Below are 14095 nucleotides of genomic sequence, written 5' to 3'. Positions count from 1 at the left end.
TCCTGTGCATTGCTGCTGTACAGTCAGTGTATGTCCATAAAGTTGAGCAAATTTCCCCACGTTGGACAATTAAAGTTGTGGTGTTTTTTATTGTATTGACCCTCTTCTCTGTGTCCTCATAGGCAGCCAGTCACCAAGAACACATTCCGACAGTACAGGGTATTAGGAAAGGGAGGCTTTGGTGAGGTAAAGACTCTCTCTGTTTCTCTCTTTAACTAAAGCATCCTTTCATTTAGAATGAGATTTTAGAAGTGGATAATGAGAAATAAAGTGGAGTCTCTTATAATCTTCATCAACTTGTAAATGATCAACGAGGTCCAACAAGGATCTCAGTCTGGATGTAATTTGATGGGCCTATAAAATGATAAACTGTGTGTTTGGGAAATAACTGCCATTAACTGGTGTCCTCTTGTGCTCTCCTCTCCTCGCTCTGTCCCTCTCTCTCTCTCTCTCTCTCTCTCTCACATCCACTCTTCTCGTCAGGTGTGTGCTTGCCAGGTGCGAGCCACAGGAAAGATGTACGCGTGTAAGAAGTTGGAGAAGAAGAGGATTAAGAAGAGGAAAGGAGAGTCTATGGCCTTGAACGAGAAGCAGATTCTAGAGAAAGTCAACAGTAGGTTTGTAGTAAGTATTCGAGCTACCTACTTACCGCCTACTATGTGTCACGTATGTATAAGATATGCACTGTATGTAGGGCTGTGCGATATATCAAATTATTTTGATTCATTCAAATGTATGTTTTAGCGCATTGTTCCGAATGCCTTTATCGCAACATGTAAAGATCATGCTGTTTAATCAGCTTCTTGATATGCCACACCTGTCAGGTGGATGGATTATCTTGGCAAAGGAGAAATGCTCACTAACAGGGATGTAAACAAATTTGTGCACAAAATTGGAGATAAATACTTTTTTGGTGTGGATGGAACATTTCTGTGATCTTTTATTTCAGCTCATAAAACATGGGACCAACACTTTACATGTTGTGTTTATATTTTTGTTCAGTATATTTTGATAAAATAATGTAGTTATTAGTAGGTCTTGTGGTTGTGGAAGGCTTATATTTAGCCTAGGTATAATTTTACAAGCCCTGATTAGATTACATTATGTTATTCCTGACTGTTTGAAATGCAGTGTATTGTCCTTTAATTTTGCAACAAAGCTTATTTAGAGAAAACGTGAAAATATATATATATCGAGATAGGATTTTTAGGCCATATCGCCCAGCCCTACCGGTATGAACAGTATATGTAATATATTTAATGTATACAGTATATGAACTACATTCATATATTGTGATGCACCACTTACTCATATTTCCACCAAAGATGTCAAGATGTCTGAACTCAACGAATTCAACTGTTGACCGCAACTCAACTGTTGACCACAACTCAACTGTTGACCGCAGCATAAACACTTTTGACCAGTTGAGTCTAGATGGCTCTTCCAGACGACTGTGTGATAGCTCAGATCAGATCGTAATAATAATAACACTAGTAATTAAAAGATAACATTAGGGTTTGGTTCAGTGGGGTTTGTTTTAATTTCAAGTGACCCCACACAACCCAGTTTAGACTTATTTTATTTGGACATCCATCAGTCGGTGATCCAATGTTCGGGCCAAAAGTGGTCTTAGATGTTCATTCTGTTTCCCGCTCCTCTCCTTCTCCTACCTCATAGCTTTCTATCTTGTGTATAAAGTAGTAGGAGTATGATTTTCAAAGCGGTCTCTAAGCCCAGGGTCGTATTCATGTTGTGAAGTGATTTGCAACAAAAGAAGAAAACAAGCGCTTCTTATTGGACAAGTTCAGGTAGTCCCTCCCTGTTTTAAGTCTGTTTTGTTTTATTTAGTTTGGTACCTAATGAATATGACCGTGTTGTCTATGTCTCATGGAGGTGAGTCTAGCGTACGCCTATGAGACGAAGGACGCTCTGTGTCTGGTGCTCACCCTGATGAATGGGGGAGACCTCAAGTTCCACATCTACCACATGGGAGAGGCTGGCTTCGAGGAGAAGAGGGCTGTGTTCTACTCTGCAGAGCTGGCCTGTGGCCTGGAGGACCTGCACCGAGAGAGGATCGTCTACAGGTGAGTATGCACACATAGTCTTTCACACACACACACACAAACACACACACACACACAAAGGCACGCACACACACACAAAGGCACGCATGTATACAGATGGAGAGCTTATCAAAGTTTTGTAAATCTGTCTCTCAGCTGCTCACAAGGCTGTTGGAGACGATAGAAGTTAGTTCTTGGTTTCATTTCTCTCTTCTTTCAGGGACCTGAAGCCTGAAAATATACTATTGGACGACCATGGTGAGTAGAGAGAGCAATAATGTGAATGCCCACTTGTATGCAAGTAAATGCATGTTTTAATGGACCAGCCCTGGTCTTGGAGACCAACCATGGTCCTGGAACAATAGCCTGCACACATTGTTGTTCCAGCTGAGCACTACTTTAAAACACTTGATTCAACTAATCAAGGTCTTGATGATTAATTGATTAATAGATCTGATGTGTTAGTGATGGGCTGGAACAAAAGCCTGCACATACTCTGTAGCTCTCCGTAGCCAGACTTTACTGCTTGTGTGAACCAAGGCTGTCATTCTGTTATTCACCAATAGAGGGAGCAGATTGTCTATGAAAAGACTTGTCTCAAAGACGGGTGCTCCTGCTTTCTCAAGGTTGTCAGTGAAGCCTGCGACCACTGAATGGTGCTCTTTAGCAAAACAACATAGATAAGGTTTCCACAGTACATGGCTTTCATGAACTCTGCTTTGACCAAAGGAAGCCCTCTATTGATATACATAGTCTCTTGTCCAGACTCCAGACTGGAGATAGCCTGTCAAATGACATCGGATTGAGGGGTATTCTATGTAATACTGTATGTGTCTTGTTGTGTTGCATCGTGATTGGCCGTATCCGGCGATCTCATATGACATAAGGTTAAATGTTCCAGCATTAAGTGGTTTAGGCTATTAGTCTACTGTATCTGATGTGTTCTGTCGTGCTATAGGCCATATCCGGATATCTCACATCGTCTGTGGGGATAGCATGTCAAATGACATAAGGTTAACTGTTCCAGCATTAGGCGGTGTACTGTAACACAGTTTGTGTTGTGTTCCTTTAGGCCATATCCGGATATCAGACCTGGGCTTGGCTGTCCACGTGCCCGAGGGAGAGACCATCAAGGGTCGGGTGGGCACCGTTGGGTACATGGGTAAGCACATTCAACAAAAGATATTCCACAAAAAAATTTCAGATACTGTTCCTGTACTGTATAATGAACAGTACCAATATACACTGAACAAAAAATATAAACACAACATGTAAAGTGTTGGTCCCATGTTTCATGAGCTGAAATAAAAAATCCCTGACATTTTCCATACGCACAAAAACCTTATTTCGCTCAAATGTTGTGCACAAATTTGTTTACATCCCTGTTAGTGAGCATTTCTCCATTGCCAAGATAATCCATCCACCTGACAGGTGTGGCATATCAAGAAGCTGATCAAACAGCATGATCATTACACAGGTGCACCTTGTGCTGGGGACAATAAAAGGCCACTTTAAAATGTGCAGTTTTGTGGCACAACACAATGCCACAGATGTCTCAAGTTTTGAGGGAGTGTGCAATTGGCATGCTGACTGCAGGAATGTCCGCTGTTGCCAGAGAATTGAATGTTCATTTCTCTACCATAAGCTGCCTCCAATGTCGTTTTAGAGAATTTGGCAGTACGTCCAACCAGCCTCATGTTGCCATGCCAGCCCTTGATCTCCACATCCGGCTTCTTAACCTGTAATAAGCCCTTCTGTGGGGAAAAACTAATTCTGATTGGCTGGGCCTGGCTCCACAGTGGTAGGGCCTGGCTGCCAAGTGGGTGGGCATTTGCCCTCCCATGGCTGCACCCCTGCCCAGTCATGTGAAATCCATAGATTAGGGCCTAATGAATTTATTTCAATTGACTGATTTCCTTATATGAACTGTAACTCAGTAAAATCTTTGAAATTGTTGCATGTTGCAGTTATATTTTTGTTCAGTATAAATGAACAACAAAATTCATAAAGTCCTCATAAGTACTACGTAAATGGTTCTAAAATTATTTGTAGTCATGTGTCTGTGTGCATGTCATCCTAATGTGTGTGTCAGCTCCTGAGGTGGTTAAGAATGAGCGCTACACATTCAGCCCAGACTGGTGGGCGCTGGGCTGTCTGCTGTATGAGATGATCGAGGGACAGTCTCCCTTCCAGCAGCGCAAGAAGAAGATCAAACGTGAGGACGTGGAGAGGCTGGTCAGAGACGTGGAAGAGGAGTACTCAGACAAGTTCTCAGAGGACACCAAGTCCCTCTGCAAAAGGGTAACTGACTACAGTACCTCTTCATATTATCAACAACATAAGATCATGCTTTATCTGTTGGCACAGGCATTTGCATATCAAAATATATCTTTATAGTAGTGACTTATTTGTGAAGGCAGCGTCGTGTTTTCAAAAGATTTGCATTGATGACGTACGTGCATGAAGGACGCCTTTATTCAGGTTTTTTATTACTTCTAACATAAGCACCGACGTTTGTCTTTGATGATTTGAAAACTAACTCCAAACACATAGTCCCAGTCAGTATCCACGTAATAATAAGGAATTCCCCTCGACCACACCCATAAATTGGGGAAAACCAACATTCTTTCCTGACCCCCATTGTAAAAGAGGCAACTTCGTTGTCGATGTTATACAGAAACAACAAAACATGCCGACAAGCTGCTGTGTTGTTCAATGTACATGTAGCCAGGTCAAAAATCCCGACCCACCGTTCGCAATGCTCCCACGTAGGGAAATAGAGCCTGCGAGAAGAGCCCTGTGGCTTGAGGCTATTCGGTGTGGGGATGCGTTGGCTACACGTAGCTATGTATGTGGAAAACATTTCATCACAGGTAAGACATTTAACTTGTTTAGTACAGTCCGTTTGTAACTCCACTCACTACATGTAGCAGTATAGTCTGTTTGTTTGTGCTATTGGTCTTGGCTAGCTTAATGTTCCGGTCGGTAGCTAACTAGCATTCACTCACCCAAGTGGCTGCTAGCGTCGTCGTGAAATGGGGCATGAGGGAAGCCCTACAATATTATGTTTTTCTAAGTAGTGAGAACGCTAGGGAGCAGGCAATGTTGAAAAGCAATCTTTAGACATGTACTTTTCTTAAATGTAGTTTTGTAATGAACTAAAACAAGCAGACAACAAGAAAATTGCGTTTGAAAAGGTCAAGTTTTTGCTGTGAGCCAATGGGGTAACCTAGGTAACCACAGGTTGTTTTCCCCACAGGCGGGCAGGGTAGCAACTTTCTATCTAATACCGACTGGGTCTATACAGCAGATCAGTGCATCATTCAACAGTTTAAAGTATAAAATATTTGCTTTTTTTACTTAGTAACACTGCTGTCACTCACTCTTGTCTCCGCCCAGCTGCTGGCCAAAGAGCCCAGAGAGAGGCTGGGCTGCCAGGGGGAGGGTGCTACGGAGGTGAAGGCCCACCCCATCTTCCGATCCATCAACTTTAAAAGGCTGAAGGCTGGCAGGCTGAAGGCCCCGTTCACCCCTGATGTAAGGAAACACACTGTGTGGTCCAATCTGTTAACTGTACAGACCTCATCATCCATAATGCATTGTTTAGATACAGTACCAGTCAAAAGTTTGGACACACCTACTCATTTAAGGGTTTTTATTTATTTGTAATATTTTCTACATTGTAGAAAGTAGTAAAGACTTCAAAACTATGAAATAACACATGGAATCATGTAGTAACCAAAAAAGTATTAAACAAATCAAAATATATTTTATATTTGAGATTCTTCGAAGTAGCCACCCTTTGCCTCGATGACAGCTTTGCACACTCGGCATTCTCTCACCTTCATGAGGTAATCACCTGGAATCCATTTCAATTAACAGATGTGCCTTGTTAAAAGTTAATTTGTGGAATTTCTTTCCTTCTTAATGCGTTTGAGCCAATCAGTTGTGTTGTGACAGACAAGGTAGGGGTGGTATACAGAAGATAGCCCTATTTGGTAAAAGACCAAGTCCATATTATGGCAACAACAGCTCAAATAAGCAAAGAGAAACAACAGTCCATCATTACTTTAAGACATGAAGGTCAGTCAATCCGGAAAATGTAAAGAACTCTGAACGTTTCTTAAAGTGCAGTCGCAAAAACCATCAAGCGCTATGATGAAACTGGCTCTCATGAGGACCGCCACAGTAATGGAAGATCCAGAGTTACCTCTGCTGCAGAGGATACGTTCATTAGAGTTAACTGCACCTCAGATTGCAGCCCAAATAAATGCTTCACAGAGTTCAAGTAACAGACACATCTCAACATCAACTGTTCAGAGGAGACTGTGTGAATCAAGCCTTCATGGTCGAATTTCTGCAAAGAAACCACTACTAAAGGACACTAATAAAAAGAAGAGACTTGCTTGGGCCAAGAAACATGAGCAATGGACATTAGACCGGTGGAAATATGTCCTTTGGTCTGATGAGTCCAAATTTGAGATTTTTGGTTCCAACCGCCGTGTCTTTGTGAGACGCAGAGTAGGTGAAAGGATGATCTCCACATGTGTGGTTCCCACCGTGAAGCATGGAGGAGGAGGTGTGGTGGTGTGGGGGTGCTTTGCTGGTGACATTCAAGGCACACTTAACCAGCATGGCTACCACAGCCTTCTGCAGCGATACGCAATCCCATCTGGTTTGCGCTTAGTGGGACTATCATTTGTTTTTCAACAGGACAATGATCCAAAACACACCTCCAGGCTGTGTAAGGGCTATTTGACCAAGGAGAGTGATGGTGCTGCATCAGATGACCTGGCCTCCACAATCACCTGACCTCAACCCAATTGAGATGGTTTGGGATGAGTTGGACCGCAGAGTGAAGGAAAAGCAGCCAACAAGTGCTAAGCATATGTGGGAACTCCTTCAAGACTGTTGGAAAAGCATTCCTCATTAAGCTGGTTGAGAGAATGCCAAGAGTGTGCAAAGCTGTCATCAAGGCAAAGGGTGGCTACTTTGAAGAATCTCAAGTATAAAATATATTTTGATTTGTTTAACACTGTTTTGGTTACTACATGATTCAATGTGTTATTTCACAGTTTGGATGTCTTCACTATTATTTTACAATGTAGAAAATAGTGAAAATAAAGAAAAACCTGAGTAGGTGTGTCCAAACGTTTGACTGGTAGTGTATATACAGTGCATTCGGAAAGTATTCAGACCGCTTCCCTTTTTTCACATTTTGTACGTTACAGCCCTATTCTAAAATTGATAAAATATATATTTTTCTCATCAATCTACACACAATAACCCATAGCAAAAACAGGTTTGTATTATTGCAAATGTAAAAAAAAATATATATATATATTTTTTTAAATACCTTATTTACATAAGTATTCAGACCCTTTGCTATGAGACTCTGGTGCATCCTGTTTCCATTGATCATCCTTGAGATGTTTCTACAACTTGATTGGAGTCCACCTGTGGTAAATTCAATTGATTGGACATGATTTGGAAAGGCACACACCTGTCTATATAAGGTCCCATAGTTGACAGTGCATGTCAGAGCAAAAACCAATCCATGAGGTCGAAGGAATTGTCCGTAGAGCTCCGAGACAGGATTGTGTCGAAGCACAGATCTGGGGAAGGGTACCAAAACAAATCTGCAGTATCGAAGGTCCCCAAGAACACAGTGGCCTCCATCATTCTTAAATGGAAGAAGTTTGGAACCACCAAGACTCTTCCTAGAGCTGGCCTAACTGAGCAATTGGTGGAGAAGGGCCTTGGTCAGGGAGGTGACCAAGAACCAGATGGTCACTCTGACAGAGCTCCAGAGATCCTCTTTGGAGATAGGAGATCCTTCCAGAAGGACAACCATCTCTGCAGCACTCCACCAATCAGGCCTGTATGGTAGTGTGGCCAGACAGAAGCCACTCAGTAAAAGGCACATGACAGCACACTTGGAGTTTGCCAAAAGGCACCTAAAGGACTCTCAGACCATGAGAAACAAGATTGTCTGGTCTGATGAAACAAAGATTGAACTCTTTGGCCTGCATGCCAAGTGTCACGTCTGGAGGAAACCTGGCACCATCCCTACGGTGAAGCATTGTGGTGGCAGCATCATGCTGTGGGGATGTTTTTCAGTGGCAGGGACTGGGAGACTAGTCAGGATCGAGGGAAATATGAACGGAGCAAGGTACGGAGAGATCCTTGATGGAAACCTGCTCCAGAGCACTCAGGACCTCAGACTGGGGCGAAGGTTCACCTTCCACCAGGACAATGACCCTAAGCACACAGCCAAGACAACGCAGGAGAGGCTTCGGGACAAGTCTCTGAATGTCCTTGAGTGGCCCAGCCAGAGCCCAGACTTGAACCCTATTGAACATCTCTGGAGAGACTTGAAAATAGCTGTGCATCGACGCCCCCCCATCCAACCTGACAGAGCTTGAGAGGATCTGCAGAGAAGAATGGGAGAAACTCCCCAAATACAGGTGTGCCAAGCTTGTAGTGTCATACCCAAGAAGACTCGAGACTGTAATCGCTTCCAAAGGTGCTTCAACAAAGTACTGAGTGAAGGGTCTGAATACCTACAGTGGGGAGAACAAGTATTTGATACACTGCCGATTTTGCAGGTTTTCCTACTTACAAAGCATGTAGAGGTCTGTCATTTTTATCATAGGTACACTTCAACTGTGAGAGAAGGAATCTAAAACAAAAATCCAGAAAATCACATTGTATGATTTTTAAGTAATTAATTTGCATTTTATTGCATGACATAAGTATTTGATCACCTACCAACCAGTAAGAATTCCGGCTCTCACAGACCTGTTCGTTTTTCTTTAAGAAGCCCTCCTGTTCTCCACTCATTGCCTGTATTAACTGCACCTGTTTGAACTCGTTACCTGTATACAAGACACCTGTCCACACACTCAATCAAACAGACTCCAACCTCTCCACAATGGCCAAGACCAGAGAGCTGTGTAAGGACATCAGGGATAAAATTGTAGACCTGCACAAGGCTGGGATGGGCTACAGGACAATAGGCAAGCAGCTTGGTGAGAAGGCAACAACTGTTGGCGCAATTATTAGAAAATGGAAGAAGTTCAAGATGACGGTCAATCAACCTCGGTCTGGGGCTCCATGCAAGATCTCACCTCGTGGGGCATCAATGATCATAAGGAATGTGAGGGATCAGCCCAGAACTACACGGCAGGACCTGGTCAATGACCTGAAGAGAGCTGGGACCACAGTCTCAAAGAAAACCATTAGTAACACACTACGCCGTCATGGATTAAAATCCTGCAGCGCACGCAAGGTCCCCCTGCTCAAGCCAGCGCATGTCCAGGCCCGTCTGAAGTTTGCCAATGACCATCTGGATGATCCAGAGGAGGAATGGGAGAAGGTCATGTGGTGTGATGAGACAAAAATAGAGCTTTTTGGTCTAAACTCCACTCGCCGTATTTGGAGGAAGAAGAAGAATGAGTACAACCCCAAGAACACCATCCCAACCGTGAAGCATGGTGGTGGAAACATCATTCTTTGGGGATGCTTTTCTGCAAAGGGGACAGGACGACTGCACCGTATTGAGGGGAGGATGGATGGGGCTATGTATCGTGAGATCTTGGCCAACAACCTCCTTCCCTCAGTAAGAGCATTGAAGATGGGTCGTGGCTGGGTCTTCCAGCATGACAACGACCCGAAACACACAGCCAGGGCAACTAAGGAGTGGCTCCGTAAGAAGCATCTCAAGGTTCTGGAGTGGCCTAGCCAGTCTCCAGACCTGAACCCAATAGAAAATCTTTGGAAGGAGCTGAAAGTCCGTATTGCCCAGCGACAGCCCCGAAACCTGAAGGATCTGGAGAAGGTCTGTATGGAGGAGTGGGCCAAAATCCCTGCTGCAGTGTGTGCAAACCTGGTCAAGACCTACAGGAAACGTATGATCTCAGTAATTGCAAACAAAGGTTTCTGTACCAAATATTAAGTTCTGCTTTTCTGATGTATCAAATACTTATGTCATGCAATAAAATGCAAATGAATTACTTAAAAATCATACAATGTGATTTTCTGGATTTTTGTTTTAGATTCCGTCTCTCACAGTTGAAGTGTACCTATGATAAAAAATACAGACCTCTACATGCTTTGTAAGTAGGAAAAACAGCAAAATCATCGGTGTATCAAATACTTGTTCTCCCCACTGTATGTAAATGTGATATTTTATTATTCGCAAAAATGTCTAAAAACCTGTTTTTGCTTCGTCATTATTGGGTATTGTGTGTAGATCAATGAGAAAAAAAGTACAATTTAATCAATTTTTTAATAAGGCTGGAACTTAACAAAATGTGGAAAACAGCGAGGGGTCTGAAGACTTTCCGAATGCACTGTATATTGAATTTCAAACACAGATTCAACTTTAAAGACCAGAGAGCTTTTCGAAAGCCTCATAAAGAAGGGCAGTGATTGGTAGATGGGTAACAATAACAAATCCGACATTGAATATCTCTTTTAAAGGCCAAATGCAGCTGTTTTTATCTCAGTATCAAATCATTTCTGGGTAACAATTAAGTACCTTACTGTTATTTTTTAAAATTGAAATGGTTAAAATAAACAAAAATAGCTTCTTAGCAAAGAGCAATTTCTCAAGCAAGAATTTTGCTAGGACTGGCTGGGAGTGGCCTGAGTGAGGGGCCTAATTGGACAAGATTATGGCCGGGATATGTAATCTGAAAACAAGCTGTTATTGGCAAAGGTTTGAAACTCTTTGTTATTGGTCTATTAAATTATACGACATCACCAGGCAGGCCAAAACTCCATCCCACCAAAACAGGATGAAATTTCAGGTGGTCTTTTCAAACCGCTTTTACACTAAAACACTATTATTATTTTCACAATTTCATAAAGAAACTGCTCAGGGCTGTCACCATGAGGCCCTTGGTGATTTTAAAACGGCTCCGGAATTCAATGGCTATGATGTGAGGAAACTGAGGATGGATCAAATCAAATCAAATGTTATTTGTCACATACACGTGTTTAGCAGATGTTATAGCGGGTGTAGCGAAATGCTTGTGCTTCTAGCTCCGACAGTGGATCAACAACATTGTAGTGACTCCAATAATGACCTAAATGACAGAGTGAAAATAAGATGTACATTTTTTAAATATTTTTTTTACTTGCATCCTGTATGCGACAAGGCACCAAAGCAGTGGAATTCAAAATCGGGACCCCTAGTGGGGTCGCGGGAGAACTGCTTTGGGGTCAGCAAAATATCAACAACAACAAAATATTTCAATACCGATTATTATATGGAACAATATACAAACGTTACAAACGTTTTTGAGAAAGCTAATTTAAAATATACAATTTTATTGAGTAAATGTATTTATTGGATTATTTTCATTTTGATAAGAAATACAAATGATATGAACTTTAATCTTATTTGTTTATATAAAATCTAAATGTACATCTTGACAGAGCTTGCTTGAAGAATTTTGAAAAGAATGATGGGCAAATACTGCACAATGCAGGTGTGCAAAGCTCTTAGACTTACCCAATAAGACTCACAGCTGTAATCACTGCCAAAGGTGTTTCTAACGTTACTCAGGGGGGTGAATACTTATCTAATCACGGTACACTACATGACACCTGCTCGTCGAACATCTCATTCCAAAATCATGGGCATTAATATGGAGTTGGTCCCCCCCTTTGCTGCTATAGCAGCCTCCACTCTTCTGGGAAGGCTTTCCACTAGATGTTGGAACATTGCTGCGGGGACTTGCTTCCATTCAGCCACAAGCATTAGTGAGGTTGGGCACTGATGTTGGGCGATTAGGCCTGGCTCGCAGTCGGCGTTCCAATTCATCCCAAAGGTGTACGATGGGTTGAGGTCAGGGCTCTGTGCAGGCCAGTCAAGTTCTTCCACACCGGTCTTGACAAACTATTTCTGTATGGACCTCGCTTTGTGCATGGGGGAATTGTCATGATGAAACAGGAAAGGGCCTTCCCCAAACTGTTGCCACAAAGTTGGAAGCACAGAATTGTCTAGAATGTCATTGTATGCTGTAGTGTTAAGATTTCCGTTCACTGGAACTAAGGGGCCTAGCCTGAACCATGAAAAACAGCCCCAGACCATTATTCCTCCTCCACCAAACTTTCCAGTTGGCACTATGCATTGGGGCAGGTAGCGTTCTCCTGGCATCCCCCCAAACCCAGATTCTTCCGTCGGACTGCCAGATGGTGAAGCGTGATTCATCACTCCAGGGAACGCGTTTCCACTGCTCCAGAGTCCAATGGCGGCGAGCTTTACACCACCCCAGCCGACGCTTGGCATCTCGCATGGTGATTTCAGCCTTGTGTGCGGCTGCTCGGCCATGGAAACCAATTTCATGAAGCTCCAGACGAACAGTTATTGTGCTGATGTTGCTTCCAGAGGCAGTTTGGAACTCGGTAGTGAGTGTTGCAACTGAAGACAAATTATCTTTACGCGCTTCAGCACTCGGCGGTCCCGTTCTGTGAGCTTGTGTGGCCTACCACTTCGCGGCTGAGCTGGTGTTGCTCCTAGACGTTTCCACTTTACAATAACAGCACTTGCAGTTAACCGGGGCAGCTTTAGCAGGGCAGAAATTTGACGAACTGACTAGTTGGAAAGGTGGCATCCTATGACGGTGCCACATTGAAAGTAACTGAGCTCTTCAGTAAGGCCATTGTACTGTCAATGTTTGTCTTTGGAGATGGCTGTGTGCTCGATTTGTATACGTCTCTCAGCAACGGGTGTGGCTGAAATAGCCGAATCCACTACTTTTGTATATTAGTGTTGTATTTTTCATTCATATAAAAAAAAAAATCTTCCACTTTGACATTACAGAGTATTTTGTGTAGATCGTTGACAACTAAATCAGTTTTAATCGCACTTTGTAACACAATAAAATGTGAAGAAATCCAAGGGAGATGAATACTTAAGATACCCACTGTATATACCATATGACCTTATTAATACCCTCAAGAGTAATTAAGAAGGCATTGTCAGAGCACATGATTACATTAATGTACAGTGCATGCAACACATGATGTACAGTAGACATACAATGTTGTTTGCTTCCCCAGCCCCAGGCCATTTACTGTAAGGACGTGCTGGACATCGAGCAGTTCTCCACGGTCAAGGGGGTGGAGTTGGAGCCCAAAGATGACTCCTTCTACTGTAAAGTGTCCACAGGCAGCGTGTCCATCCCCTGGCAGATGGAGGTCAGAGGTCACACACACACACACCAAAAGGAATCAACCTGCACAAAAAATGACTGCCGTGGTTTGAGTTGTCATCAGCCTGTTTTAAAACACCACACACACTTTTAATCATTTCGAAGACGAAGAGTGTCAGTCAATTATTTTCCTATCAGCTATGTCCGACAAAGACACTATGGGCAAATGAGCTCTATTTTTAGATGCTTTCACTTCCCCGTCCTATCAAGATGGCGTTAACTTTTATCATACTGATGTGCTGGTCAGTAGCCTGTCAAAAAACACTTGGGGTCTGCCCCAAACAGCACCCTATTCCATATGTAGTCCACTACTTTTGACCAGGGCTCATAGTGCTCTGGTCAAAAGTAGTGCACTGTGTAGGGAATAGGGTGCCATTTGGTACGTATCTCAAAGTCCCCTTTTACCTTGATATGCCCCTTTATCAAAGAAGCTGTGTAACGATGGATTTGAGGTTTGATGTTGTGATCAATGTTGTTTCTTCTGTTTCCAGATGATCGAGTCTGAGTGCTTTCAGGAGCTCAATGTGTTTCACACGGACGGGACAGTTCCCCCGGACCTGGACTGGAGAGGGCAGCCCTCGCCACCACCTAAACAGGGGCTGCTGCAGAGGCTCTTTGGGAGACAGGTGAGCTCCTCAACCTTATTAAACCGAAAGCCTCAGTGTTGTTTGTGTCATTGACTCTACATTGTATCTTATGATTGATAGGGCTATGTATGTTATTTGGCTGTAGGTGTATGTATTCTTATTGACTACAGGGATTTTTTGATAAACCAGAATACACCTATTGTAGCATAATGTTATGTAC

General features: G+C 42.9%; 1 protein-coding gene across 1 annotated transcript in view; it reads left to right on the top strand.

Annotated features, from left to right (window-relative positions):
* Positions 1-14095, top strand: part of LOC311135995 (G protein-coupled receptor kinase 6-like) — a 62286-nt gene that overhangs the window by 45845 nt on the left and 2346 nt on the right. The window contains exons 7-15 of the mRNA XM_084170045.1: positions 123-186; positions 484-624; positions 1894-2084; positions 2284-2321; positions 3136-3225; positions 4156-4364; positions 5463-5600; positions 13137-13274; positions 13780-13914. Coding sequence (XP_084026171.1) covers positions 123-186; positions 484-624; positions 1894-2084; positions 2284-2321; positions 3136-3225; positions 4156-4364; positions 5463-5600; positions 13137-13274; positions 13780-13914 — 1144 coding nt within the window. The remainder of the gene's footprint in view (positions 1-122; positions 187-483; positions 625-1893; positions 2085-2283; positions 2322-3135; positions 3226-4155; positions 4365-5462; positions 5601-13136; positions 13275-13779; positions 13915-14095) is intronic.

This window comes from Coregonus lavaretus, assembly GCF_964263955.1.
Source record: "Coregonus lavaretus genome assembly, chromosome: 10".
NCBI lineage: Eukaryota > Metazoa > Chordata > Actinopteri > Salmoniformes > Salmonidae > Coregonus > Coregonus lavaretus.
Note: the sequence above shows the minus strand (reverse complement) of the source record. Positions and strands in the feature narration are given on the sequence as shown.